The 25,952-nt window shown below is 43.4% G+C and overlaps 1 protein-coding gene across 1 annotated transcript in view; it reads right to left on the reverse strand.

The window, feature by feature from the left end:
- The window catches only part of LOC147888437 (long chain acyl-CoA synthetase 6, peroxisomal-like), a 100,474-nt gene that overhangs the window by 33,842 nt on the left and 40,680 nt on the right, over positions 1-25,952 (reverse strand). The window contains exons 3-10 of the mRNA XM_087393041.1: positions 19,959-20,019; positions 19,673-19,750; positions 19,472-19,543; positions 19,283-19,364; positions 19,072-19,177; positions 18,899-18,975; positions 11,344-11,388; positions 11,137-11,223 (exon numbers count right to left, since the gene is read on the reverse strand). Of these exons, the coding sequence (XP_087249167.1) occupies positions 11,137-11,223; positions 11,344-11,388; positions 18,899-18,975; positions 19,072-19,177; positions 19,283-19,364; positions 19,472-19,543; positions 19,673-19,750; positions 19,959-20,019 (608 nt within the window). The remainder of the gene's footprint in view (positions 1-11,136; positions 11,224-11,343; positions 11,389-18,898; positions 18,976-19,071; positions 19,178-19,282; positions 19,365-19,471; positions 19,544-19,672; positions 19,751-19,958; positions 20,020-25,952) is intronic.

The raw sequence follows: 25,952 nt of genomic DNA on the forward strand, positions 1-25,952 counted from the left end.
AGCAGCCCTGACTTAAGCTAATTCAGTTGCCTTAATCTTAAGTTGAGCTTGTGTAAGCTCCTCTGCTATCCATACTTTGGTGCCCTTCAACTTGTAAGATTGTCGAAGAAGCTTAATCCGCATATCTTTTGCCTTCAGTGTAAGGATAGCATGACCTTTATAGTGCAAAATAGAAGCTGGCCTAGAGTCATCATCATCTTGCTCATCATCATCCACCCATTCAATGTTGGACAAGCTTGCTTTGATCTTTGTCAATATTTCACTATATGTGTCCTCTTTGTACCAATCTTCTGTCTAATCTTCTGCGCATTATCACATCTAGCTTCGTGTTCTTTAATCTCTACTTGAATATCTCACTTACATACTTTGGTGTCCACTTCCACAATCACTTCCTTCTTAGCAGTTTGTACTTCAGTGTGAACAAAATCTTTGACTTTAGAGACTAGCTGCGGGGTAGGGGGGGATCCTTACAAGATTTTACAGTCTCATCAATTACTGCCTGCTTACTAGGCCCTTCCAGAATGTGAAGTCAAGCCTTTACTTTTGCCAGTTCCAATCGTAGCTCTCTCACTGCCTGCTGCAGATAAAAGATCCGATCCTGTTGCCCAAGGATGGGTCATTTTGAGCCTTCTTGTTGGTAATTCCATGCATATGGAGAGGGTGTCATGGCTACAACTGTAGAGTACCGAGTCTTGACGGATGTTGAAGGAGTTGAGGGAGTTGAGGGGGACTTGGAGGAGAGGGTAGGCCAGTAGTCCATAGTTGGTTGTCTGTTTGAACCCCGTAGCTTAACCTAACCCCCGGGTTATGAAACTGAAACCTCTTGCTCTTATTTCTCTATGAAATCTTACTCGTAAAAGACAGCAGAGGCACTATCATTTCTCTCCCTCTCTCCCTCTCTCAACAGAGACACTAGGGCCTAGGACAACAGTCGGGCTAGACCCCCCCGAAGGATTTTATTACTTGAGAGAAGAAGGAATACATGAGTTCAGCGTGGAAGCTGTTCATACAAATCCAAACATGAATGAATTCCATTACATGAGCTCTAAGGCTGCCCTTCTTAGCAACAAGCCACTTGTCAATTTCTACATTACTTTCCTAATTACATGCCACTAAGGGCAACTCTGGAGTCTTCGAAGCACTTGGTCACGCGAACCGCCCCCTAGACTCTTGTTAGGCTCCATTGCGCTTAGGAAAATCACTCTTCCTAGTACCTGCAACAATTAATTAAAGCACGCCACCATGGTACCCATTAATTGCTAGCGCTTTGCATGTAAATAACACACTGTGGACTAATTCTAGTCACGGTAGGCGTCCCCACTGAACACATGTGCACACATAACAAATATAAGAATATATATTTATTCTCTGGTTGACCGAAGTCAACACCCTTGATCATAATTAAGGGGCTTTGACCAAGGGCCGAGGCGCCTTAATTATAATTAAGTCTCTCCAACCGAAGTTGGCACAACTCTCCAACCGAAGTTGGCACATCTTGGTTAACCGTAGTTAACCCTCTTGGCGCATGCCAAGTCTCGTTGACCGAAGTCAACACTCTCTGACCGTAGTCAGCTCTGTGGTTCTCTGGTTAACCGCAGTTAACTCTCTTGGTAATAAACCAAGTCTCCCTGACCGAAGTCAGGTTTACTTGACTAGAGTCAAGTATCTTTGACTATAGTCAATTCTTTGACCATTAAAAGAACTCTTTGACCATAATTAATACATATGAAAACTCTTTAATTATGATCAAATAAATGGTCAACTGTACTTTGACTTAGGATATTTACATGATGGTGACATCCCCTCGGCTTCTATTCAATTGAAAAGCTTCCTTGTAAACATCTAGAAGCTATGGATGATCAGACAACATGTCTTCATCCATCCACTTGGCATCTAATGCCGTATAATTCTTGAATTTTACAAGATACCTGTAAAACTCCTTGCCCTGAGGGCCTTTGCGTACAGTATGGTACACAATCTGCTCTGGCTGAAGGACCTCTTCCAGCTCATCCACTTCTGGTGGATCCTCTGATACTGGCTCTGTAGGCTCTGGCCCCTGAAATTTCTTTAGAAGACTCACATGAAATGCATTGTGAATCCTCCAATGCTCTGGCAATGCTAACCTGTATGCAACCTCATTTATTCTTTTTGTAACCCTGAAAGGGCCATAATATCTAGAGGATAACTTTGCATACACTTTCTGTTTGCCTTTAAACTTGCAGAGCCTAGCTTTCTCGAACTTCAAAAGTACCCAATCCCCTTCCTTGAAATCTAGCTGTCTCCTATGCTTATTTGCAGCTCTTTTATGCTTCTCTTGAGACCTTTCAATTGCTGTCCGTCTTTGCTGTAAGCTGTCTGGAGGTCTCTCACAAACTGATCAGCTGCAAATATTCCATCCTTAGTCCTCAGGATAGGTGGCAGAATCACCTTCCCATAAATGACCTCAAAGGGGGCTTTCCCTGTAGAGCTGTGTACTGTATTATTGTAAGCAAACTCTACCAATGGTAGGTACTTTTCCCAGTCTGAACCTTGGTCACCCACGTAGCATTTCAGCATATCCAATATTGTAGAATTTGCTAACTTCAGTTTGACCATCTGTTTGGGGATGGAAAGAAGAAGAAAAATTCAAATTCGTCCCCATGTTGTTAAATAAAGCTCTCCAGAGTAGACTGGTCATTCTGGGATCTCGATCACTGACAATGGACTTAGGCATACCATGGCGCTTAAAGATCTGTGCCATGAAAAGCTTAGCCATATGATCTGCCTTTATGGTTTTGCAAACCGGAATGAAATGAGCTTACTTACTCAATCTATCAACGATAGTCCAAATCCCATCATTCCCTGACTTTGATCTTGGCAAATAAAAAATGAAGTCCATTGTAATACTTTCCCACAGTGCTTGAGGCACGGGAAGAGGCATACGTAGGCCAGGTGCCTTCCATCTATCATACTTCACTTTCTGACACGTCAGGCATTCAGTAACAAACTAATGTATATCTTTCCACATTCCTGGCCAAAAGAAATACCTCTCTAGTGCTAGAGTTGTTGCTGTAATTCCTCTATGTCCAGCATAGGGAGGTGCATGGCATTCCTCCAAAATCTTTTTCCTCATCTCCTGGGTGATACATAGGCAGTCATCTTTCATTAGATACCCATCTTTCAGGGAATAGTGACAGGTGGACTGCCCCTCTTGCATTTGCTGTAAAATCTCGCCAAAGTCTGCATCATTAGCATATTGCTCCCTCATGCCTTCCAGGTCTTGATGATAAGCAATAGTCACTAAGCATCCCAAAACTTTTGGTTGTACACATCCACTGTATCTCTTGCATCCATATGCAAACTGTCCCAATCTTGAAGAACATGATCTCTAAACTGTTTAGGCATAAACTGCAGGTAGAAGGCTTTCTTAAAGTCCTTCCACCTCTTTGGGGTTGACCCATCTGTGGTCTGTGCACTCCACCATGCACTAGCTGTAGCTATCAAGTGCAAACTGACCATTCTTAACTTGGATTCTGAAAACTTTTTTGTACCGAATGCAGCATCAAACTGCCTGATGAACTGCAATGCTTTGTCTGTATGACCATATTGTCCATTATAGGTCATAAACTTGACAGATTTACCTCCCTCTTTGAATTCCTTGGTCTCTCTGGAAGACTTTCTTTTCCTAGACTTCTTGTGTTTCCTTCTTTTCCTGGATGGTTTATCTGATAAAGAAGAAGATACAGAAGTCGAACTCGAGGTAGACGGTGAAGGACTCGGAGATCGGTGAAGGACTGGGAGATCGGTGATGATGCCTCGATCTCTTCCTACTATGAGATCGTCCCCTATGAGATCTCTCTCTCTCTAGCTGTACACGAGAGTGTGCCATCTCTTGTATACGAGTACGTACCATCTGCTCAAATTCTTGCTGATTTTGTTGTACACTTCTTTGTCTTGGATGTGCATCCCTATCTTGTGAATCCCTCTGGATAGGTGATTGAGCCATTTTCTTACAACTTGTCTGAGATCTGCAAGTTTCTCACACACACTGTGTATGCAACTGATGCACGTTGCCTTTGCTTTTCAGAAAGAAAGTACCTTAACAAGAGGTGTCTTGTATTCACAACTTGTGCCAGTAATGTGGGAATAGGGAGAGAGCAAAGTGTGAGAGCAGGAGCAGGAGAGAGAGAGAGCTGAAAACGATAGTTGCAATTAGATGAGTGTGTTACAACTGATTAGAGTGATAGGTTTTGTCTAAGTGACAAAACACCAACCGTAGTTAGTGAACTAACTATGGTTAGGGGAAAAAACCTCTAAGTGAGGGAAAAGTGCCCCTAACCTACTTATTATATTACATTGGTCACTGCTAAATTATAACAATAATTCTAACACCCCCCTACAGTGCCAATGCCATGTACAAGGAAATGATCAATCACCAAAAGGACATAAGTTCAGGGCACTGCGAAATGCCTCAAACTTTTCACGTGGAAGTGCTTTGGTGAAAATGTCTGCAACATTGTCATGTGTTGACACATAGATCATACTGATCTCTCCTACATGCAACTTCTCTCTAACGTAGTGATAGTAAACCTCAATGTGCTTCGTGCGAGCATGAAACACAGGATTCTTTGCCACTGTAATAGCACTCTGACTATCAATGAGAATTGGAGAAGGACCCTCCAATGAAAGATGAAGATCAGCAAATAAACGACGCAACTAAACACATTCAACTGTCGCTGTGAAAGCTGCCCTGTACTCAGCTTCACATGAAGAGGTAGCCACTGTAGATTGTTTCTTGCTCAACCAAGAAATCCAAGATTTGCCCAAAAAGAAACAATTGCCACTTGTGGACTACCTAGTGTCATAGTCTCCAGCCCAATCTGAGTCACTGTAGGCATGCATCCGCAAGTCACCCCCCCTGGGAAACATCAAGCCAAAAGACTTGGTACCTTGCAAATAACAGAAGATGCGTTTTACAGCCTGTCAATGCATAGTCTTTCGGCTGTGCATATATCTGCTCACTTGAGAAACTGCAAACTGAATATCAGGTCGTGTATTGCAGAGATAAATGAGGCATCCAACAGCCTGACTGTAGAGTGTGACATCAAATGATTCACCTGCTTCATGCATTGTAAGCTTCAGCCCCGGCTCCATGGGAGTAGCTATGCGCTTACAATCCTGCATGTTGAATCTGTCCAAGAGTTTTTGCACATACTTGGATTGAGACATACCGATGTCACTTTTCTCTTGAGTGAACTGGATCCCCAAATAAAAGTGTAGCAGCCCCAAATCTGACTTGTCAAAAGTGGTCTGCAATTCAGCTTTAAAATCTGCAATGTTATCTTCATTTGACCCTGTGAGCAGTAAGTCATCTACATAAAGAATGATGACTAAAATATCCCCCCCATCCTTCTTGATGTAGAGGGTGCTCTCAGTTGGAGCCCCTTGCTGGTCAAAAAGCATACCATGCACGTGGGGCTTGTTTCAGCCCATACAAAGCTTTATTCAACTTGCATACTTGAAGTGCATTTCCTGAAATTTCAAAGCCTGGAGGTTGTTTGACATAAACCTCTTCCAACAAGTCTCCATTAAGGAAGGCTGTTTTTATGTCCAACTGATGAACATTCCATTGAAAATTTGCAGCCATTGCTATAACTGACCAGATGGTTGTCATTCTGGATGTAGGAGCAAAACTCTCCTCATAGTCTATGCCCTTTTTCTGAGCATATCCTTTTGCAACCAGCCGTGCCTTGTACCGATCAATGGTGCCATCTGGCTTTCTTTTAACTTTGAAAACCCACCGTGTACCTATGGCATGTTTACCTGGTGGCAAATTGACAACTGCCCATGTCTGATTTTTCTGAATGGACTGCACCTCATCGTGCATGGCATTCATCCAATGCACATTATCCTGTGCCTCTTCAAATGTATCAGGTTCCTCCTCATCAAGAAGAGTACCTGCATAAGCCGATTCAACTGAAAGAGCACCTCCCCCATGCCTTACTGCACTCCGAGTTCTGCCAGGTAATGGAGCATCAATTTTACTCTCCCTGAGAGTTTGTAACAGCCAATTTGGGACTGTTTTTGCTGCATGTATATCTGCAATGTCTTGATGAACAACCTCTTCCACGGCTTGTGGAGGTGGTAAGACATCCTGTGGCTGAATCGGAGCATGTGGAGGTATCTGAAAATTCTGATTTGCATCAGATATATCAACAGGGAAACCCAAGGCAATGGGTAGTAACCCCTCAAAGACATCATCGGAAGAAGAAGGCAAATCAAATTCAGCTTGAGTGAGCTGAATTTTCTGAAAATATAACATCTCTACTGACAATAATCTTGCGTGTGACAGGATTGTAGAGACGGTAGCCCTTGCTCTCTGCACTGTACCCAACAAAAATGCATTTGATTGCCTTATCAGACAACTTATGCCAAAACTCAACGGGCACATGAGCATATGCAAGGCATCCAGAGACACGGAAATGATCCACAAAAGGCTTTCTCCCTTGCCAAACTTCATAGGGAGTCTTGGACTTCAAAGCTTTTGTGGGTGCCCGATTCAAAACACAATTGGCACACATGAGACCTTCAAGCCAAAATTTGCGAGGCAATTTTTTGCTTTTTAGCATACATCTATCCATCTCCATAAGAGTACGATTTTTCCTCTCAGCTTTGCCATTTTGCTGAGGAGTTAGCCTCACTGTAAGCTGATGTACAATGCCCTTGTCTTTCAAAAACTGCAGACAAGTACTCCCCTCCTCTATCTGTGCGTAATGTCTGTATCTTGAGTCCGGATTCATTCTCAACCATGGCTGCAAAGTGTTTGAAAACCATAAACACTTCTGATTTGCGTTTCAGCCCATAAACCCAAGTGTAGTTGGAGTAGTCATCTATAAAAGTGACAAAGTAAAGATGACCACCCAATGATGGAGTCCTCATGGGACCACAGACATCACTATGGATAAGCTGTAATTTTCGAATAGCTTTTACTTATCCATCCTTCTTAAAAGGAGATCTGTGCATTTTACCAAGAATGCACCCTTCACAAGCATGTGGAGGAGGTGTTTCAAGAGGAGGCAATGCATCAACCATGGCATGTTTTTGAAGCGTCATCAAGCTGCCATAATGCATGTGTCCATATCTGGCATGCCATAACTCCGCATTCTGCATAGCAGCAGTAGGAGTGGAAACTGCAAGAGCATGTGCTGGTCTTTTCTCATACATGTCAAGCTGAAAAAGACCACGTAACAAAGTGCCAGACAATCTCAAGGCATAGTCATGCTCTCTGTCATGGACTGCACACTTGTCATCTTCAAAAATGACCTGAAATCCAGCTCTGTTAAGAGTGGACACTGAAAGTAGATTTTTTGTGATACCAGGCACGTACAAGACATCAGAAATTCTGAATGTTGAGCCATCAATGGCTGTAAGTTCAACTTCTCCTGTACCACGAACTGAATAGGAGGAGTTGTTGGCACATGTGACCTTTTTACCAACGGGTGGTGGATGCAGAGATGTGTAAAGACACTTCCTGGAAGTGATATGCTTTGAGGCACCGCTATCAAAATACCATGTATTTTGTGTCTCATTGACACTGAAAGCTGATGCATCCTTGGAAGAATCATAACTGCATGTCAGAAAAGCATAAGAGTCATCATTACAAGTGGCTGTACTATCCGGAGCAGCCAACTGAGAGTCTGAAATGCAAGACAAGAAGGCATAGTCGTGCTCCACAAAGTTGGCTGTAGCTTGCTCATTGTCAAATGCATGAGGAGCTGAATCTGAAACAGCCATACCGGAGCTATTTTTCTTTTCTTTTGCAAGCCTTTTCTTGCATTCTCCAATGTAGTGACCTGGCTTTTTGCAGTAATGACATATTCCCTTCTTCTTGGGCTTACCTGCATCACCCTTAGCCTTTTGAGAAGGCTGTCCTGAACCACTGGAAGGCTGATTTGCTGAAGTCTTTGCCTGTCCCTTTACTTTAGGCTTGAATTTTGAAAGCATGGCATGTTCACCTGCTCGTGAAGCCATGTTTTTCCTGGTCTGCTCTTCCTGCAGCAGAAGTCCTATCAACTCGTGAAAATTGAGAGGATTTGCACCCCCCCCTCAACGACAAATTCAGCGAGGTATGAAAGCTGAGATAAGACTCAGGAAGAGAATTCAGAGTAGTGGTAATCATCTTTGAATCAAAAATGATCTCATCAATATTCAGCAACTGCTCTCGTAAATCCTGTAGCTTTGTGAGGTGCACTGACATGGAGTCACCCTCTTCCATATGTGTATGAGACGATTCTCTTTTCAAAAAAGACACCCTGGCATCATTCTGAGCTGCATACATGCTCTCCAAAATATCCCATGCTGCCTTTGAGGTCTTACACAACCGGATATGCGGAATGATGAATCTTTTCACTGAAAGAGAAATACACGACAAAGCTAAAGCATCACGAGAATCCCATCTCTTCTGCTCTGAAGTTGTAGGTATAACTACACCAATAACTTATGCTGCAGCTGTACCCTGTGCACGACCTCTGCCTCCTCCTTGTTAGGGAGGGGTATTAGGTGCCCATTTGCTGGCCGGAACTCATCCACATTTACATAGTCCCACAAATTACGAGAAATCAGAATATTGCGTACCATAAAACTCCAGAGGGAGTAGTTGGTACCATCCAGCTTATCCTCTTGTGAGAGACCACTAAAACCGAAATCATTCTGATTTTGCTGGGCCATGTCTGAGAAAGAAAATACAGCAAATGCAAATCTGAATTCCCTTGCTAGGAATGGAGTGCACAAATCCAAAAAAAAAAACACAGCCAAACACTGGCTAAAAATGCAACTCAAATCTCTGTAATGTCTCTGTCAGAAATCTGCCAGAGCATCCAATCTATCCCAAAACTTGCCAAAAGTGCTTCAAAACACTCACAGAAAGGCAGTGTGAACTGAAACCTACAAAATTAACACAAAAGCCCCAATTTGTGGCTTGAAATTGCAACCAGAAAGGGGCAAATGATCTAAAAGCCCCAACGGAACAGCCTAGACTGGCTGTACAGACTGATGCGAAATGGTACGGAAGGTGCACAAGCTGGGGCTGTACAGCGACGATGCAGGAGGAGCTTGGGCAAGGAGCTGGGAGCACGTCCGGGAAGGAACACTGCTCTGATACCAAATGTGGGAATAGGGAGAGAGCAAAGTGTGAGAGCAGGAGCAGGAGAGAGAGAGAGCTGAAAACGATAGTTGCAATTAGATGAGTGTGTTACAACTGAATAGAGTGATAGGTTTTGTCTAAGTGACAAAACCTTATCCTTCACTAACCGTAGTTAGTGAACTAATTGTGGTTAGGGGCAAAAACCTCTAAGTGAGGGAAAAGTGCCCCTAACCTACTTATTACATTACATTGGTCACTGCTAAATTATAACAATAATTCTAAAAAGTAATGGGCTGCCAGTTCAAAGCATAATCCCACAAAATTGCCAAGGCATCAACAACTATATTGCCCCTTTTCTGGCTGTTGCAAAAAGCACTCAGAATGCATCTGACTATCTTTTCCTGAGCACAAAGGCATGCATATTCTTTTTCTGCAAATCTCTGATTTTACTGTGTTTCTGTTGCTTTTCTAACAGTAATATTCTCTCAGATAGGTGTAAACTGCTGGCAGAAACAGTCTCTGCAACTGTCTTTTTTTTTTTTTGGGGGGGGGGGGGGGGGGACTAACCAGATAGGTAACTACTGGTTACCCTAACCAGACTGACTGGTTCTGGTTCTGGTTCTGGTTAGTCTGTGACTGGATGGTTACTGTCTGGTCAAACTGACCAGACTGGTTCTGTTCTGGTCTGGTTACATTGACAGACTAGTTAGTCTGTAACTTGGCCACTAACTTAACCAAACTGGCTAACGGAACCAGTCTAGTCTAGTTAGGCTGTCCTCTGACCAGATCTCTAACCAGGGTCAGCTAACTGTAGTTAACTTGACCAAGGTCACACTAACCATAGGTCTGCCAACAGGCTGCCACGTGTCAGTGCACCACATCAGTTCTGAGCTGGATGATGCCACGTGTACTGCCATGTCAGCACCACACATGTGCGCCACGTCAACTCTGCATGAGGTGCCACGTGTCAAACTGCCACGTCACCTAGGCGCCACCTTAGCGCACAGTTTCCATGTTAGTTTGCTGCACCTAAGACGCCACGTCAGAGATGATGCGCACAGTGTCGCGGCATATAGAACTAACGATTTCGAATGCCCTGGCGTGATGGACTTTGTGAGACTTCTGTCAAGGTCTCTATCGGGTGACGAAGATGGGCTTGCGTTGCCTCACCATGTGCGTTCACGTGTAGGCATTCTGGCTGAGGCAAAGGGCGCACTAAGACCCTTTGCTGAGTACTGTGCTGAAATAAAAAGAGCTCAATGGCTCAAACAAAAACAAGTACCAAAAAAATAAATATATCATATCATATCATGTGCTATCTGCTATCGGGTTTATTGAAAGTCTTCGGAACACCAAAGGCTGTATGAGACTAAAAAAGACCTAATACGATGAGCTGATGGGTGGAGCCTCTAAACAAGCATCAACACCCATGACGAACACAATCATAGTGATACCGATACAGGACTGCTGACTGGTTGTGTTGACATGGCTGCTGACGCAGATGCTGATGTGACAGCCAAGCATGCCACAGGTTGTGGATGCCCATGACAATCTAGGACGTCAAAAATGGCAAAGCACCCCAAAAAATCTTGTATTCAAACCTGACGATGTGGTCAAAGTTTGTATTAAACTAGCCAATGGCCTTCTTCAGTCACACTTGCCCCATCAGGGTCAAGACGATGGGTAATTCTAAATCACCAAAGCCTCCAAAAGCTACCCAAAATCGGTAATGTCAATGATTCAATCTAGGAAAGCATCCATGATTCAAAGCTTGCCTAAAAATTTGGGGAAAAACTCTCTGAGGGCAGCTCATTACCTAGCTACATCATCAAAAACTGAACAAGTTCATGGTACAAGCTATGCATCCTTGAAAACAATTTTGAATGCTCACTGGAAGTATCAAAGAACAATGTGATAATTGAATAATAAATGCATTACTCGAAACAAAAATGAAAGTATCAGACAAAGGCACAGTAATACAGCACTTAAAATAGTGAGCTGTCTAAGTTCCTTACCTGAGCCTCCAGCCTAGAGTAAGATATAATCTCGACTCCTTGCCTTGAAGGAAGTAATGGCACAAGCTGTTCATTTCCACCGACTACCTGCACAACAATTCCGTTTAAAGACAACAAAGCACACAAATTAAAAAGCTTGGAACATGACTGTTTCAGAAACTGATAGAGAAATAAAGGGTGCTAATGCCATGGGAGATATGAAAATACCACAATAAGTCGGATTGGAGTAGTTTCTGAAAGACAATCCAGCAACTGCAAGGCAAGAAATCAATTCCTATCAACTGCAACTTCATTTTAAGATATTATATGTATGTATGTAACATAGCATACTACATAAATCCAAAAACACATTACCGAATCACCGTGTGTGTGTGTGTGTGTGTGTGAGAGAGAGGTGTGTGAGTGTGTGTGTGCGTGAGCGTGAGAGAGGTTCGATCCTGTCGTGAGAGAGAGAGTGTGTGGTAGCGTTGGTGTGCGTCTCCTTTGGAACGCTGTTTTGCACGTCTCGTGAGAGGTAACAGAGCTGAGCGGAGGAGCGCCTCGCCTTGATCCCCCTGCAGGTTTTTCTTCCCCGTACGTTTCGTACGTTCCGTACGTCCGTACGGTCTTCGTCCCTGCGCAGATCTGTGTGCAGGCCGTACTGTCTCCCTGCTCTCCGTCCTCTTTCGTACTACGCAGAAATACTCTAACCTTTCCGTACAGATTTCGTCAGCCTCTCCGTACAGCCTAGTCTCCTTGTCAGTTTCCGTACAGCCTAGCCCTTCGTCAGTTTCCGTACGCCCAGCCTGTACCGTACCACTTTCCTAGTTTTCGTCAGTTTCTCTATACAGTTCAGCCTACGTACAAATTTCCTTGGGTATTTTTCTGCAATTCATCATCGTCCGTACAGACTTCTCTGTACAACCCCGTTGGTGGTCTGTACAGCATAACCTACTCAATCCCTTTCGTACTTCATCCTCGAGCTCCTTTTCTTACTAAGTCATGGCAGAGTATTCATATGAAAAAACCTTTCAAAAGGAGCGTTCGGCTCCCTGCAAGAAACAAAAGCAGGTTGAGGGTCAGCATGACCCGCTGCATGACACGATTGAGGCTCAACTAGTATATGATGTAATGCATGAAGGATTTGCAGATACGAGAAAAGAGTGGAAAGACTCGGTTCCTTCAGTTGGCCTCATGGTTGAGGTCGATGAAATTGTGGATCCAGTCAGAGAGTATGCCAAGAATGCAGTCATATTATTCTTTCCAGGCCGGATGCCACCTGCTGCAGAAATAGGCAACTGGCTGACACGCACATTGGCTGGCTCTTTTGTTCGTAAAGTACATTATGCAGCCAGGGGTTTTTTTGAGGTTATCATGGTGGATGAGATCCACAGACAAATGCTTTTGGAACATTCACCTCTCTTTTTTGGGCAGCAAATGGTGCATGTCTTGCCATGGTCTCCCACAAGGGACTTTCAGGCTCTAATCCGACATAGATGCCCAGTCTGGGTTGAAGTTGTTGATTTTCCCCAATGCATGGCTTCACTTCTGCCCAAAATCGCAGCCTCTTTAGGTAAAGTGGTCTGCCCACCACGGCCAAATGGTAATTCAAACAGATTTTGCATTCTTTGGGATACTGATAACCCCACACCGGACTCTTACTCAGTCACGGTGAATAATGTGAACATGGGGAGTGCATTTTATAAACTCAAATGGGGTTTATTTGCAGGGGCCTGCTTTGAATGCAAAAAGTTTGGACACATGGCTTCACAGTGTCCACTGAACCAACATAAAATACATCATGCCTCCTTGCCAGTCCACATGCCCACTAAAGATGCTCCTACTCCAGTTGCCAACAAAAATAAAAGCAGTAGACAGCATATTGGGAGTCAAGATAAAGGCAAAGATTCAATAGCCACCAATGCGAATCTTACTTTACATTCGCCTCCTGCTACTCAATCTTTGTCCAAAGGAAAGCAACCTTCAACTGATGGCTGGCAGAGCCCAAGAAAGGTTATATCTGCTCGAAGAATTCCACCCCCCCGCACTTGGAATGGTGCCTCTTCTAGCGGAAACACCCCAGAGATCAATACAGGAATTGGAATTACATGGGCTGCAGTAACAGCCAGCAGAACACTCTTCCCTGAAGAAGACGTTGCTGCTTTGCTGTCCACTTCTCAGGCGACTACTTCTCCTCAGGGGCGAGGCCTCGACCCTGAGATAGAAATGCAAGGCTGACCTCATACATTTTGCTGCTGTACATAGTTGTTACATTACTATAAATATCTGTATATATGACTGCTCACATCACCTCTTTTATACTCAATGTCCAGGGCATGTGTGACAGTAGGAAATGGAAATCTGTGTGGCTGTACATCAACAGATTTCAGCCTGACATAGTAGCATTACAAGAGCACAACCAACATATTTATGCAGGCAAGACGGGACACTACTGTGGGTATGACATTTTCTATGCTGGGGAGCACTCTTTCTCAGGGGTTGTCCTTCTGATTAAACATGAGCTTCAACCAGTCATTGCATTAAATGATAACAAAGGCAGATGGCTTGTTCTCCAATGCATTATAAGAGGAGAGGTGTTTGAATTTGCTTCAGTTTATGCACCTCAGTCATCCCGAGACAGAACTGTAATTTGGGATGCTATGCAACAATACCCGTGGAGATCTCATGCCTACATATGTGGGGATTTCAATAATGCTCCACAACAGGGAGACAACACTTCCAACCACGATCATATGTTATCTCCTGAAAGGCATGCCTGGTCTCAACTACTTTTGCATTTGGATCTAGTTGACCTCTGGAAGGAATTGCAGCCTCAGTCACCAGGCTACACTTTTCAACATAATGCTCTCTCTGCTTATAAGGCACGACTGGATCGTTGGTACAGTGTTGCTCCACAACAAAATGGGGATTTCGCATGCAAAATGTGGATTGACTATGCCTTTGTGCATTCAGACCATGCACCACTATGGCTGAGACTATCTTTTCATAAGATGCCAGATGATAGATTGCCACAAAGGCGACATCTAATCATCAACAACAGTTATTTGCAACATGCTGAATTCAAGGCAATGGTTACTGAAGCAGCTCATTGTCTTTCATCTAACAGCCATTTTCATGTTGATGATGCCTGGGCTTCTTTTATTTCTAAAATGCAAATGGTGATTAGAGCGTATGGCAAGTCTTACATGAAGACGCTGAGGGAAACCATTGCTCAGGCCAAGTCTACTTGTCAAGACCTCACTGAACTCAGTCATCATCGTTCGTTGTCCATGCATGAGCAAACCACATTATTTTAGGCCAGACATTGTCTTAAACTAAATGATCACAGGAAACTGGCAAAATGGGAGACTAGAGCAAGACAAAGAGCCTTCACAGATAAAGGTTGCTCTTCCAAAAAAATTTTCAAGAGTTTGCATCAGAGGAGAATCAAAACAGAAATTTGCAGAGTGCTTATGCCTGATGGATCATGGACTACTTCACGGTCACAGCTTGCCTCCGTTTGTGTGCATCACTTCTCTCAGCAATTTGGCTCTGAAGCTCCTCCCTCGCAACAGGTTTTGCTTGCACGAAATTTACTGTTGCAAAATGTTTCTCCAATCATTTCTCCTACTCAAGCTTTGGAATTGGAGGAACCCTTTACTGAGAGGGAACTGTCAGATGCCATCAAATCATGTGGCAGATGGAAATCCCCTGGATGGGATGGCTTGACAGTCGAGTTTTTTCTAGCATACTGGCCTCTTTTGAAGCATACATTACTATCTATGGTAAATGTTGCATGGCAACATCAGAAAATGCCAGACACATGGAAGAGAGGTCTTGTTAAACTCATTCCTAAAAAACAAATTTGTGAGTCTTTGGCTGATTGGAGACCCATCACTCTTATGCCCGTAATTTACAAAGTCACTACTAAAATGATTGTAGCTCAGCTAAAGGGGTTTTTACATGATGGGTTGCATCCTGCGCAATATGGTTTTGTTCCGCGTAGGCATATCACCGATAACATTGCTAATGCCTACATTGGAATTGAATATGCCAAATACACACAGCAGGATGTTTTGTTATTGCAAGTTGATATTGCCAAAGCTTTTGATACAGTTCAGTGGGATTTTATTTCATCAACTATGCAGGCTTTGGGTTTTGGCACAAAAATGCAGCAACTCATCAATTGGCTATATCAAGATAGTGAAGCTGCCTGCATACTTTCAGGAGATATTTCTCCATCCTGGACTCTTGCTTGCTCTGTCAGACAAGGATGTCCACTGAGTGCTTTACTTTTTGCCATAGCCACTCATCCACTGCTTCAATATCTGGATCACCTCTTGGACACTGACCAGCTGCACGGTTTGGAGATCCTTGGCAGTCGCAGCATGATTGCTCAAGCATATGCTGATGATTCATTCTTTACTCCAAAAAATACTCGGGCTGATCTGTCCATGATCATGCATGCTCTTTCTACATATGGATTGGCTGCTGGCCTTCGGGTAAATTTTCAAAAATCAAAATTGTTGCCTTTACATGAACAGGACTGGCACAACCTTTTGTGGCCTGGGGAAATTGTCCCTGCTTCTCAATTCATTCGACATCTTGGTTATCCTTTAGGCTGGGGACTCACCCGCTCACAACAAACTGATTGGGTGCTAGTAAAGTTGAGGGCAAAACTTGAATATTGGAAGCTTGCAACTTGGCCATTACATGTTCGTCTGCGAATTACACAATCCATTTTGATAGCATACATACAATTTTATCTGCCTCTTACTATGTTCACTAAGGCAGATTTAGTTTCATTTATGTCAGCTATCATGGAAATTTTCTGGCGTTCAAAACATGGCAAGAAAAGTCTCAGATTACTCTCCATGCATCGTCTCTGTTCTCCAAAGATGCACGGGGGTCTGAACATTCTTAATATTCAAATGCATTTACTTGCTCACAGGGGGAAAATGATGATGCAGTTTCTACAAGGAGATCAGCCTTGGGCTTTTATGATTCGCTCTCTCTTATTACATCTTCATACATCTGCTTTTGGGAATTGGCAGCTTACTCAGTGGGAATTTTTATTTGGTTCTATCCAAGGCAAGATCAGAGGATGCCCTTTTGTCTCTTCTCTGCTTCTTGATTGGAAACACATTCTTTCCCACTTGGAATGGAAAGGCAGGGACTCTCTCTTGGGCAACTCTTTGAGGGAAGAGAATCTCTTTTGGTCTAAAGTATTCCACCCACCTTTGGCCATACAAGAACCCCGACGTTCATATTTTCTCTCCTTCAAAGGCATTTCATCTGTGGCAGATGTACTTCAAGATGATGGCACAATTCTATCTTTTTCTTTGGCTGCTCGCAAATATGGCCTGGGAGCTCATTATCGTCCTTTATGGCATAAAATTTCAGCAATGCTCCAACCGTACTTGCCGGTACCTCATTTAGAAATTCAGCATCGGCTTGAGGATTGGATTTTACGCTCTCCTTCCTCACATGTCCGTCCATTGAAGCTTTCACATATCACAGTGTCATCATTGTATAGAGTGTTATTACCTCCACCTTGGATTTCCAACAGAGCAAATACTGTTTGGCATATGGATCGTCCAATGAAGTGGTGGAGAAAAAGGCTGCGTCTCCTTTGGCATTACAAAGTCCCTCTTCGACAACAGCTTTTCCTATGGCGAGTTCTCCTTGGCATTTTTCCATCTAGACAGTTACTCGCACACAGACATATTGCTTCAGCTGTTTGTCACAGATGCTCGCACTCTACTGAATCAGTGCTCCACATCTTTTGGTCCTGTCCAACTACTTCTGATCTCATTGCTCTCATCAGACAGAGGCTTCGACAGCGATTTCCTACTGTTACTTTTGGCAGATTTTTCTGGCTGTTTGGATTTCATCCCCAGAGACAGGGTTTTGATTTATTTTTTGTATGGGTGCGATATTGGACCCTATGGACTTTATGGATGGATAGAAATCATAGAGTCTTTGGTGATCCATTATTTTCATCCTTCCTTTTTTTCAAACGATCTCTGCAACAATCATTCTACGATTGTTTTCAGACTCGTTTGATTGATCAGGATGTATATACGGCCTATACTGAGATCTTTTCTTGAGTAGTAGCTACTTCGCTTTTTGAAGCAGCTATGAATGTAATTATTCCATAGCAATAAAGATTTCTTCTCACAAAAAAAAAAAAGTGTGAGAGAGAGAGAGAGAGATGCGTGCGGCCATACCCACACACACATATGCCCCTTTCTATGTGTCACCATCATTGGGATGAACCACTCAACTTGAAAAGGCATATCTTTAACATTGTCTCGACTTATGTCTTGATATGACTTCTTCAACATTAACACTATTGTCCTACATTTTGAGGTTGAAGAAAACCTTATAACAAAGAAATCAAACAAATCCAATCGGAATGATATCTAGAGCAAAAAGCAATATCATATTAGCTTGTTTTAAAACGTAGTATATACATCATGGGGGTAAAACAGAAGCCGATTGAGAGGAATCAACAAAGCACATAAGGTAGAGAGCCAAGATCAATGGATGCAAAGTCTGAACGAGAATAATGCCACCTCATAAAATACCCTATGAAGCAAAAGTGCCACTAATTACACGCTTTGAAAGAAGTATTACTTGTGTCTCTCGTTGCAGTGTTCAAAGCCTCTGGTCAACAACCAGTGAAATTTGGGCACCCTCTCAAGCCATCCAGACAGATCCGCTCACAAGCCACAAGATTTCCACTCAAAACTTCTCAAAGCATGGGATTATAATATATTCTTTCTTCTCATAGAATACATTATGAACTGAATTTTTCACCAACCCCTCATTATTGAGCCATTCAGTTTCCTCATTTTTCTGGGTGTCATCGTATTTGCCCCTTGTGATCTATTTCTATGCCCATAGGGGAACTATGGAGTCTCAGTTGCATTTTTGGGTCGGATTTATGAATTTGCTATGGTCAAAGGTGAATACGTTAGCATTTTGGATAAGTGGTAATGTAGGGATTAGTTTATTGATTAGGAGTTTAAACCTATGGCACCCCTTTATTCAACGTATGACATGGGTATACATTACATGGGGTTATACTAAATGTACAACAAGAAGCTCCACTCCCCTAATTGCTTCAAGAAGAAGGAACAGGAACAAAAGAAACACCATGCCAATCTTATTGCTGAAGACCTGGAGAGACCAGGCTGAACCTGAAGAGCCCCCTGAGGAGATACATGCAACCACAGCTGAGGTTCATGGCCTCTCTCTTGAGGAGCATTATGACTGGGATTCTTGGGCTTTCTAGGCCCTAAATGCTGTGTGTTTTTGTGTTGAGTCAATAATGATTCTCAGCATTGAGTTGTCCCTCTAAAAGGAATGTATTTGGAGTCAATAAGGGTACTCTGCCCTGGGTTGTCCCCCGAAAATCATTGTATTGTACTGCACCTCTCTCCCTCTCTAGTTCATGATCCCCTTCCTCCCTGTCACCCCTCACCTCTTCCACATTCAATCCCTTTCTGTTCCTCTCCTCTTCTCCATATCACCTTAATACCTTATCCCCTAGCAGGGTTTAACATGATTTTGCCACCTTGTTTGCTGTGGAAATTATATATTCCCTTTTCAATCCACAATTATGCACATTTCTGTAGCCCATTATAACCACTACTAGTTGTGGAAGAACACACACATGCTGTAAAAACTTCAGCCTAACCAGATGGCAGAACCTATTTAAGACCTCCTTCCAAAAAGAGATTGTGACTGCTCAAGATTCAAAGTCAGGGAAGTTCACCGTCTGCACTTTATCAGGAGTACAAAATACACAAGTCAATTCAGCATGATGTATGATGAACTTTACTGCTTCTGGACCTGAAGCAGCAAAAACAAAGTACAGTATTAAACACTGAAATACAATTCACCACAAAATAAGCATGCAACCAAGTCAACAACTCGTAGATAACTTACCTAGAGTGTCATACAAAGGGACTGAAATGTAAGAGTAAGAAGAGCAAGCATGTTCTGTGATGACCCATTCAGGACGATTGATGAAATACAGCCCAACACAGGAGCCCTGCAGATGAAAAACAATGGTAATTTCATAAACCATTGTAGTTCTATAATTCACATAAATCAGTATGTTGAGTGCATAATAATGATGATGATCAAAACAAAGTACCTTTGAAATTCCATGTGAAACAAGGCCAGACCCAATAGCTGCTCGAGCAGCGCCTGCCTCTCCATATGTCATCCACTTGTACCTTCAAGCAACAAAGATCACAAGAAATCGATGCATGTCAACTAAAAGACAGCATTTTTGACAAGGTTCTTGAAAATATGCCTTAGGTGCCATACTTCCACAACTTACTCTCCAATGCTCCCATCTTCATGAATCCTTGTGCCAAGGTACTTCAAGTCTTGAAAACATTTCGCAGCATGTCTGCACCAGGAAATTATTTCAAAATAAAAGGTTATACAATGATCACAAAGCCCATCATGACACATAATACATAATCCGATTCCACAAGCTTTGAAATGACTATGATAGAGATTGAGAAAGTCCACTTACACAAAGTTGTCATGCAGTGTCTTGACTTCTGGACAGTCGGGAAAGTGATCAATGAGTTCTGTAGGGGATCTAGCTGATCTAAAAACAGAAAGAGAAACGTATGAGCTGACCCATTAAAATACAACTAATTTTCATAACTTGGTTTCAATTATTCCCAAAAAAAGAAAAGAGTAGAAGAGGGGAAATTTCATCTGTAAATTCCATTCTTTTAAAACAAACTCTCTCTGCTTTCTTCAATGATATAAAAATGATGGCAATCAGACAGAAAGGACTATTTTGACCATACCTATAAACATTCCACTTCCCAGTACTCAATTTTTCTGGTAATACAACGCTATATCCATTATCTGCCAAAAAAAAAGGACCAGTTTAGACATCAAATCTGCTTGAAACCCTCATGTTTACTATTCAACTGCAGAAGGGGACTGAATAATGACATGAGAAATACAAATCCTGAAACGGCGGTATTAATTCTGCAAGTAATTAAACAACTAAAAGAAAGCCAATTTTTCCATTTGCCTTTATCATCCCTAAACTTAAATCAAACAGTTCCAAAAACGTCCCTTACCCTTATTTCCACTGACTGATACATTATCGCGTTCATACAAAGAACAAACCCCCTTGATTCAGGTGTAACACAAGAAATTTGCCACAGGACTAAAATATTAATATCCGCTGTCTTATCGGTCTATAAGACAGAATTTGATCAGTGGCATAGCTTGAGAGCATTTTATCTCACTCTAAATTTCCAATATTAAAAACATAGCTTGAGAGAGCGGCATAGCTTGAGAGCATTTTATCTCACTCTAAATTTCAGATGTTAAAAACACCTCAAAAGCAAAATTCAGGCAGCAATGAGTGAGCAGATTCAAATAACTGCAACATTCAAGATTGACACTATAAGTAGTAACCGCCCAACACAGGCTGGCTGTCCTATTTGTGGGAGGGCAGTAGGATTCAGGATCTATCGGACTGGTGATCACTATCAATTAATACTGATCCCTTACATCCAATGAGAGAGGATTACAAACTTGTCATGTATTGAGTACCTATGGGCTAGCTTGTGTGCTAGACCCAGCACCTTGATGTGATGTTCTAGAATCTCTTTCAAGTACTTTTGGCTGGCTGCTCCAACAGGTTTTTTAGATCTCTGCTGTCCCCATAGCCTTCTCTTATGTGTGTGTGTGTGTAGGCTCTACATCTCAAGAGTACGTGTTGTTCATTTTCTACCTCCCCCATGGGACAGATTTTGCAAGTTCCTTCCTCTTTAAGTATCCCAGGTCTTGCCCATCTACCCCTCTCTACCTTGAGATCATGTGAACTAGTTTTTGCAGATTAGATGCAATTTAAATGTTGGAATGTCTTACCTGAGGTATTTCTACATTCCATAGCTGCCCAGAGAGAGAGAAAGAGAAAGAAAGAAAGAAAGAAAAAAAGTTTATTGAAGTCTTCGGAAGACCGATGGGTCTATGAGACTGTGAAAGACCTGATACAATAACTATGGTAGTGGAGCTACTAAATGAGCATCCACACCAATGCAGAATGCAAAAAAATGCAAAATGGCCTAAGTATAACATAGTCATGTCGATAGTCGACTATATATATCAATCTCAGCATCAACATCGACATCATCATAATCATCATCAGCAGCAGCAGCAGGACATCAGGATGGATGAGGCAATGGAGGCATGAGGTCAGCAATAGAGCGCTGTAGGCCCCTCAAGGGTACAGTCCTGGTACGTCTCCTGGTCATAGCTTTGCGTCTAACTAGGGCCACTGTGACCCGCGTCGGTCTGGACTGACCCTAAACAAGGAGGGGATGTCCCCAAGTATGATCTGTGTGTCAACCCTCTGTCTGAGCTGTCGGGTCACTGGCTGTAGGTCACAATCATGCCGAGGTCTCGTCTCGTGGGGGTATGTGATCTGGCTGAAAGAACTCTGGGATAGAGCTCTGAGAGGTATCAGTCGAGGAAGAAGTATGCTCCTGTCTCCATGCTCGGATTATCCACTCGCGGTGTCTAAGCATCTCATGAATGAAACCAGCCAAACACCACTGGTCTGGGTAGAAGAGGAAACGGGCCAAAACCCCATAACTATCTCTGAAGAGGTAGGAGAAGCGCCCTTGAATCTCATAGTAAACAGGACACCTGAAGATGAAATGCTCCTCTGTCTCAACCTCTTGCATGTCACACAGTGTGCATATGCGCCTCTCCCTGGGTAACTGCTCTACTCTGCCGCTCTCGATACGAAGTCTGTGTAAAGAGACCCGGAACTTCCCAAGAGAGATCCTCAGCAAGTGGGGTAGGTGAATCTGCATGTATCCTGTTGGATCAATAAAACCCTCCGCCGTGATATGTAAGAAGTGATCTCTGTAGAAGCCTAGCTTCTTTGGAAGATCACTCGGGCCCAACCAAGTCCGGAATGTGTGTAGCTGTAGTAGATCCTCACGGATAACCTGGTTGACCTCGTGTGATAGGAGGGGAGAAAACGAAGCATCCATGCTGTACTGGAATGAAGGTAGTCTGTCCATGTGGAGCCCTACTCCCGCAAACCATCTCTCTGTGCGTGCATACCAACACCTCTGGTCTCCCCCTGCTGCAAGTGCCATAGAAGAGGATAGTGCTAGCCATGGTATCCTGCTACGCCTAGAGGTGTAATCCCCATACTCCCTGACTCGGTACAGATACGTAATGACCTAAAATGCAGCATCTAGCTGTAATGGGGGTGACCCAAACTCTGCCCGAATGATCTGGTGAGGAACGGATGGCTTACCACGGATCATCCGTGATAACATGAGAACCTATAGCCGCTTCACCCTAGCCTACTCTGTATCCGACAAGTCTGGCCCCCAGCATGGACTGCCATACATCCCTACTGGGCAGACCAAGGAGTCAAAAAGCAACCCTTTGGTCCGTGGATCCTGAAAGTGAGAGTGGAAGCACTGCCTCTCTAGTCTAGCCAATGAAGCATATCCTTTGCTCAGGCGTGCATGCATCGTGGGTCTCATAGTGAAGATGGGTCCGAAAAAGGCGACCCCAAGATAAGTGTATGATGAAACTATCTCAACAGGGGACCCATCAAATGCGAATTGCTCCTCGCGCATGACGGCTCGAGATGTATTGAAGATCATAACCTTGGTTTTACCCAAGTTGACCTTCAAATCATGAGACTCACAAAAGGACTGTAGTGCGTCAAGGTGTCTCTGGAGCCCCTCTACTGAGGAAGACAAGAGAGCCACGTCATCTGCGTAAAGCAATATCCGGATCAGCGTGCCCGCGAGAGAGCAACCTACCCCTCCCTATGTCTGCATCACTGTCTCGATCTCGTCAATGTCCGTGCCCTCGCCTCCTTGATGATACATCTGAGCGCGAGAATGTGGTCCATGGTCCCATGATTCTGCCTAAAACTGGCCTGTCCCGTTACTCTGAGTCCTCGACACTCCGCAAATCTCCTGACCTCAAAATCAAGTATTGATGCATAGATCTTGGACATGACATGTCCAATCATAATGGTCCTGTAGTTCTCCAAGCTCATGGGATCCCCTGCCTTGTGAATGGATGAGATAGTGTTAATGGTCCAGGTGCATGGAAACCCCAAGCAAACAGCTTCATTAAATAGCTTTGCTAAGATCGGGGCTAGGAGGTTAATCCCATATGCAAGGAACTCAGTGCATAGTCCCTCATGATCCTTCATCGACCATTATGAAGTTTCATTATGGCATCCTTTATCCCCCCCCTAGTGAAGAGGGTGCAGGATGTGGAGAGAGAGTATATTAAAGTCTTCAGAAGACCAGTGGGTCTATGAGACTGTGAAAAATTTGATAGAAACAAGCTGAAAGATTGGAGCTACTGAACGAGCAAAATCCAGTCCAATATCAGGGAGGACCCAGTGACCGGCGGGACAATGTAGTATAAAATCAGAGATAGAGTGTTGTTGACTATCTATGGGCGTTGCTTGGTGTGATCTCCTAGCGGAGGCTCTACGTCGGGCTAGAGCTACAATGACGTCCCTGCAATTAAATGCTAAGAACACTTAGAGCCTATAGGACCCCATATTATATTTTGCAAGTCCCAAATCTAGAACAATAATCAAATCCCCCTAGCAATCTTCTCTAATGTTCAAAAAGTGGCTAGGCAACATTTTCAAGACCCCATAGGTGAGTCAAGGTATGCATTTGGCCAATCCAAACCTTATTTTCTTCTAAAACTCTACTTTCCTACACAAGCTTGTGTATGCTCGAAACACACTGGGCATCCGTGTGGCACTGGAATATTAGATATGCTCAATGCCCCACCCTCCTGGTAACCACCAGTGGTCCAAGGTGCTCAAGTTGTAAGGCCCCCATATGAGGAGAAGCCATGTGTGAGCCCGAGACACTGGATGGATCCTGACTTACATGTCAGATGAGGTCTATCAATGAGACTATTGATGGTAGAAAGGTGATTGTGTGGGAGCCCCTTATTCTTACTGGGGCTTGGGGGCCAACTGGCCCCTAGCTGGGGATCCCAAGGGGCCAGTGGCCCCCTTGGTGGGGATTCGGGGGCAGGAGCCCTCGAGGCGATGGTATAGGGAATATTCCTTGAATATTCCATGGACGACTAGTTCGCTCCACCGACTAGGTTGATTGGTCGGCTCCACTGACTAGGTCGACTGGTCGACTCCACCGACTATGTTGACCCAACTATCGCCCTCACAGCTATAAAGAGGCGACCTCCCCAGTCCATTGTATCAGATCAGTGTATCAGATCAGCAGATCAAATCTTCCAGCTAGTAGCTCTTCGCGTTACGCAAAGTGGTGAGATGGCCAAGCTGGCTAATCTTATAACAGAGGAGTTCTCTGAATGTTTTAGGGATGAACTACCTTATGGGTTACCTCCAGAGCGGAAAGTTCAGCATAAGATAGAACTGATCCCGGGGGCAGAACCTGTAAATAGACCTCCCTATAGAATGAGTTTTACTGAAGAGGCGGAGGTGCATAGACAACTGGAAGAATACCTCAAGTTGGGGCAGATTCAACCAAGTTTCTCACCTTTTGCTTCGCCAGTGATATTAAAGAAGAAAAAGGATGATATGTTTCGCCTCTGTATAGATTACAGAGCATTGAATAATATCACTGTTAAGCACAGGTATCGGATGGCTCGGATTGATGATTTGCTAGATGCATTACATGGAGCCGTGATTTTCAGTAAGATTGATCTTAAGTGTGGCTACCATCAAATCCGGATTAGAGGCGAGGATGTGCATAAAACCGCTTTCAAAAGCAGGTTTGGTCATTATGAGTTTTTGGTAATGCCCTTCGGACTTACCAATGCGCCAGCAACCTTCGTCATGCTTATGAACGATTTACTACGTCCGTATATCGGAAAGTTCGTAGTACATTTTATTGACGATATCCTGATATTCAGTAAAAGTATTACTGAGCATCGTGAACACTTAAGAGTAGTGTTCAGTACTTTGAGGAAAGCCAGTCTTTATGTAAATAAAAAGAAAACTATACTGTGTATGGTTAGGCTTGAATATTTAGGGTTCATAATTACTCCACAGGGGGTAGAAATGGATCCGAAGAAAGTGGCTGCGATACTAACTTGGCCAATCCCTCAGAGTTTGACGGCGTTGCGATCATTCTTGGGATTTGTCCAGTTTTATAGAAGGCATATCAAAGGATATTCCGGAATAGTATCGCCATTGACTGATCTGACCTCAGATAAAGTACCTTTTATATGGGGACAGAATCAACAAGAAAGTTTTAACACTATAAAACAAGCTGTGGTCACAGGACCGGTGTTAAAAATAGTTGATCCCCAGAAACCGTTGTTCCTAGAAACCGATGCAAGTGGCATTGCGGTAGGAGCAGTTCTCCTTCAAGAGGGAAGGCCAGTAGCCTTTGAAAGCAAGAAGCTTTCTCCCTCCCAAAGGAATTGGCCAACTCATGAATTGGAGTTGCATGCTGTTATCCATGCTTTGAAAACATGGAGGCATTACTTGTATGGTTCAGAGTTTTATGTGGATGTGGATCATGATACTCTGAAACATTTTTGTAAACAGCCTGACTTGAGGGGCCGCCAAGCTAGGGTGGGCAGAGCTCATGCAGGAATTTAATCTAACGATTCGGTACCGAAGAGGAAAAGACAATAAGGTTGCTGATGCGTTGTCTCGCATTATGCACAACCTGAGTTTCACGGTATTAGAGAATGCTCTAATGACCGAGATAAGAGAAACTCAAAAGGTGGACGAGTTTGTCCAGAGCTTATGGCCTAAGGCTCATGTATTGAAACCCGGG

Source organism: Dipteris shenzhenensis, chromosome 21 (assembly GCF_047967505.1).
Source record: "Dipteris shenzhenensis isolate YYH24624 ecotype China chromosome 21, Dip_SZ_1.0, whole genome shotgun sequence".
Taxonomy (NCBI): Eukaryota; Viridiplantae; Streptophyta; class Polypodiopsida; order Gleicheniales; family Dipteridaceae; genus Dipteris; species Dipteris shenzhenensis.